Consider the following 3,297-nt stretch of genomic DNA (forward strand, 5'->3'; position numbering starts at 1 on the left):
ATGCCGAAGGAGAGATAACGGAACAAGGCACAAAAGGGAAAGCTTTGGGGATGGTTGAGTTTGGGAAGGAAACAAGGAACAAATTAAAAGGAATTATATGTGTAGGGTGAGCGAATGAGAGAAAGATTCTTTCAAGCCTGGATAATGCAACATGTTGTGACATTTGAGAATATGATTCTTTTTATCAACAATGCATATTATCTGTTCACGTCTTAGAAGAATCTATTTTGAAGCTGAAATTTTACATTACTCTGGTTGCCAGCCAAAAGACATCACGCATCCATGCATGCATGCAGTTACCAGTTCACAGAGATGAAAGTAGTTTAAATAAAGATATAAATAACTGAGGTGCACGTCAGCAGAACTTTGATGCGTGATACATGTAGATAGTTTGAACATGGAATGAGGAATTGAGGTGCCGACCATGGTAATTTCCACAGGACCTTGCTTTACCCTCACGCGAATCCGTTGAAGGCATAGCCTGAGATTTCTGACTTTTCTGTCAAAGTTTTCTCTCATCCCTTTGTTTCAAACTTGTTTCACTCATGACTTACAGCCACTACACTCTCGTAGTCCCACAACAGCCTAAGTTTCTTGTTTTCTTCTATGATGTTCTGGTCTGAATTATTAATGCGGTCCCTCTTCTGTCTTTGCCAACTTAGTCAGCTCGATCAAGTACGTGCGTGTCAAACATTAATTCTGGATGCTCTGACTACTGTTTATAGGAAAATGATAATTAGGCCTCTAAAATGGGGCGATGACCAAGGCTCCAGATCAGTTCGGTAAGTTTTGGAACTTTACTTCAAATGCCGTTTCGAGCGTGTGATGCCACAGCACTCCTGTAAAACGCAATAGAAATAAGCTTCGTGTAACTTGCTCTAATGATATAGTGTTGTGTCGTTGTTGGATTGGAGGCGACATCACAATTAGATGGAAAGAATGTAAAAAGGGAACAGGTAATTTTAGGCACTTGACAGATACATAATGGCGACCAAACAGAGGACAGCCTTATTGGACAGCTTCTGTTACAAACTTAATCGTAACCGTAAAACTTTTGTGGCATCTCTCGTGTTGGCTCTCTGTACCAACGAATTCGGGTGTCCTTTATACAGTACTTATTGGTCCCTCCCAATTCCATCCCAACGCAGTCATCTTCCTCTGCTCCATCATGGGTTGCGGCTTGTCAACAAGGCTGAATCCAGAAGACGCCGCAACCCTTAGCCATGGACGCATGATGAGTAGTAGTGATGGCCACATTACAGACATAAATTCGCCGGCCACCAGCAAGCATCACGACCGTGGCGGCGACGACAGTGTCCTGTCTTTCGCCCAATGGAGCCAGAAAAGCGGGTCGTCGACGCAGGGGAAGGACGCGAAGCAGGTGGGTGAAGGAGGAGAGAAGGAGGGAGAAAAGGAGGAAGAGGATTATCAAAGTGAAGTCCTCATTTTTCCAAGGTCCCCAAGTTTCAGGGTGTACTGCATTGCCTCCTCTAACTCCAGCAGGAGTCACAGTTTTATTAGTGACAACGACTCTGCCTCCAGCGTCAAGAATAACGGTCTCTGTTTTACTTATTCTCTGTGAATATTTTTTTTTTTGCAGTAAAATTGCATTGCATTCTCATGGGGTTCATTTCTTTATATGCAGGCGATGAGGATTCAACGAATAAGCCAACCGAGGAAAAGAAGGTCTGATATTTCACGACGCGTGCGTGCTTTTTCAGAAAGTTGAGATTATGTTATATCTGTTGTTTAAATGTGTTGGTTTTATGAATTTTTTTTTCCTGCAGGAACGAAAGAAGAAAGAAAGAAGAACACGAGGACTTAGAAGTGCTCTGCAAAAGGGAATGCCCAGAAGGAAGAAGAATCTTCTAAGTTTTGGTTGCTACACTAGCCATGCATCCTACGATGAAAAGCCCTTATAATAGAATGAATCTCCTTTCCCTAACGAAGCAGGATTATTGTTCCCTCTAATGTCTCTTTTTGGTTAAGTGTGAAAAAACAACGTAAGCGCTGTTAAAAGAACAAATATAATGCAAAACTAGTGCGTTCACGTGCCTTACATGAAAAACGAACCCTCTTTTTCGTAATTTTACACTCTGAAATTAGAAAGATTCATCTTTTAAGAGGGTATTAAGTCGATCCCTCTAATATTATTGCCATCGAAATATAATCCCATGGCTTCCCATCGTCCCATATGCTCATGAATGGCTCCAAGTCTCAGAGCCATATCAATATGTTTGCGTGATTTTTTAATACTCCTCCGGTCTGTAAGACCCATTTAACTAATTTGATTAAATTAAGAAAATTAGGTAAGTTAGTTAATTATAAGAAAAGTGACACATTTTTCCTAAAACACCATAATCATCTTTCTTAATACCCCATCTCCCTCTTCTACTTGATTATGGTTGAGAGAGTATTCATAGGGGTAATTTAGAGAAAATTGATAAATATGAGAAATGAGTCTTATATTTAGGATCAAAATCAACTCAAAAATTGAGTCCTATATTAAAGACTGGAGGAGTATTAAATTTGTTGCAGTCTTTCTCTGCACAAAATAAAAATTCTGGACTGTCAATTCAGTAGCCCAGAACCACGGATTCCCTGTGTGTTGCGGAGCCATGCATGCAACTTAGTAGTTTTCGTCTTATCATCATCTTTTTCTTTCCTGTTACGTAACAGCATGACTATGGAGATTCAGTTATTTTATAACGTTTGATTGATTTCTTTTTGTTTTAATAAAAACAAACTCTGTTTTTGGATTACATTAAAAAAAGAAAACAACCTTTGAGATTGCATGGCTGTAAGATTTTGGGAGGAAGAAACTATCCAGGAGGGAAAAGACTCGTGTTCGTAGGCCACTACATTGAACCTCAGAAATATGTTTCACTTCTGACGGTGGGGAAATACCATAGTCAAAATTAACATATATCCCAAGCAAAACAACTAATAAAAATGATTAACAGATTTCATTGCTAGGGTTGTCTCCTTTTTCTTTGGCGTCAAATGTCAATTTTCATATGAAAAAAAACATATCTGATTTCTTGAAAACCTGGGGTTTAAGTAGGATGCGTGTTTTAACATTAGTTAAGGATTTTTTTTTTTCGACCTGAACATTAGCTAAAGATTGGATCTTGAGGGAGAGGAAAAAACAAAAACATGGTCAAAATTTTTGCTTTTTAAGAAAAAGAGGGATGTTGAATAAGAAAAACAGAACACGTGACTATTTTGGTTGAACAGGGAACAGTAAAAGGGAAGACTTTCTGAGTTTTCTTACTTGCAGAAAATAAGAAAAAGCAG

The 3,297-nt window shown here is 39.0% G+C and overlaps 1 protein-coding gene across 1 annotated transcript; it reads left to right on the forward strand.

The window, feature by feature from the left end:
• The first annotated feature begins 1,162 nt into the window (after positions 1–1,162).
• LOC114753077 (uncharacterized) lies at positions 1,163–1,922 on the forward strand. The gene is made up of 3 exons (XM_028941743.1): positions 1,163–1,556; positions 1,646–1,686; positions 1,788–1,922. Exons 1-3 carry the CDS (start codon positions 1,169–1,171, stop codon positions 1,920–1,922), a joined length of 564 nt encoding a protein of 187 aa, XP_028797576.1. The 5' UTR covers positions 1,163–1,168.
• Positions 1,923–3,297: the final 1,375 nt, after the last annotated feature.

Source organism: Neltuma alba, unplaced genomic scaffold (genome assembly GCF_004799145.2).
Source record: "Neltuma alba isolate B1F8T4 unplaced genomic scaffold, ASM479914v2 tig00007672_pilon, whole genome shotgun sequence".
NCBI lineage: Eukaryota > Viridiplantae > Streptophyta > Magnoliopsida > Fabales > Fabaceae > Neltuma > Neltuma alba.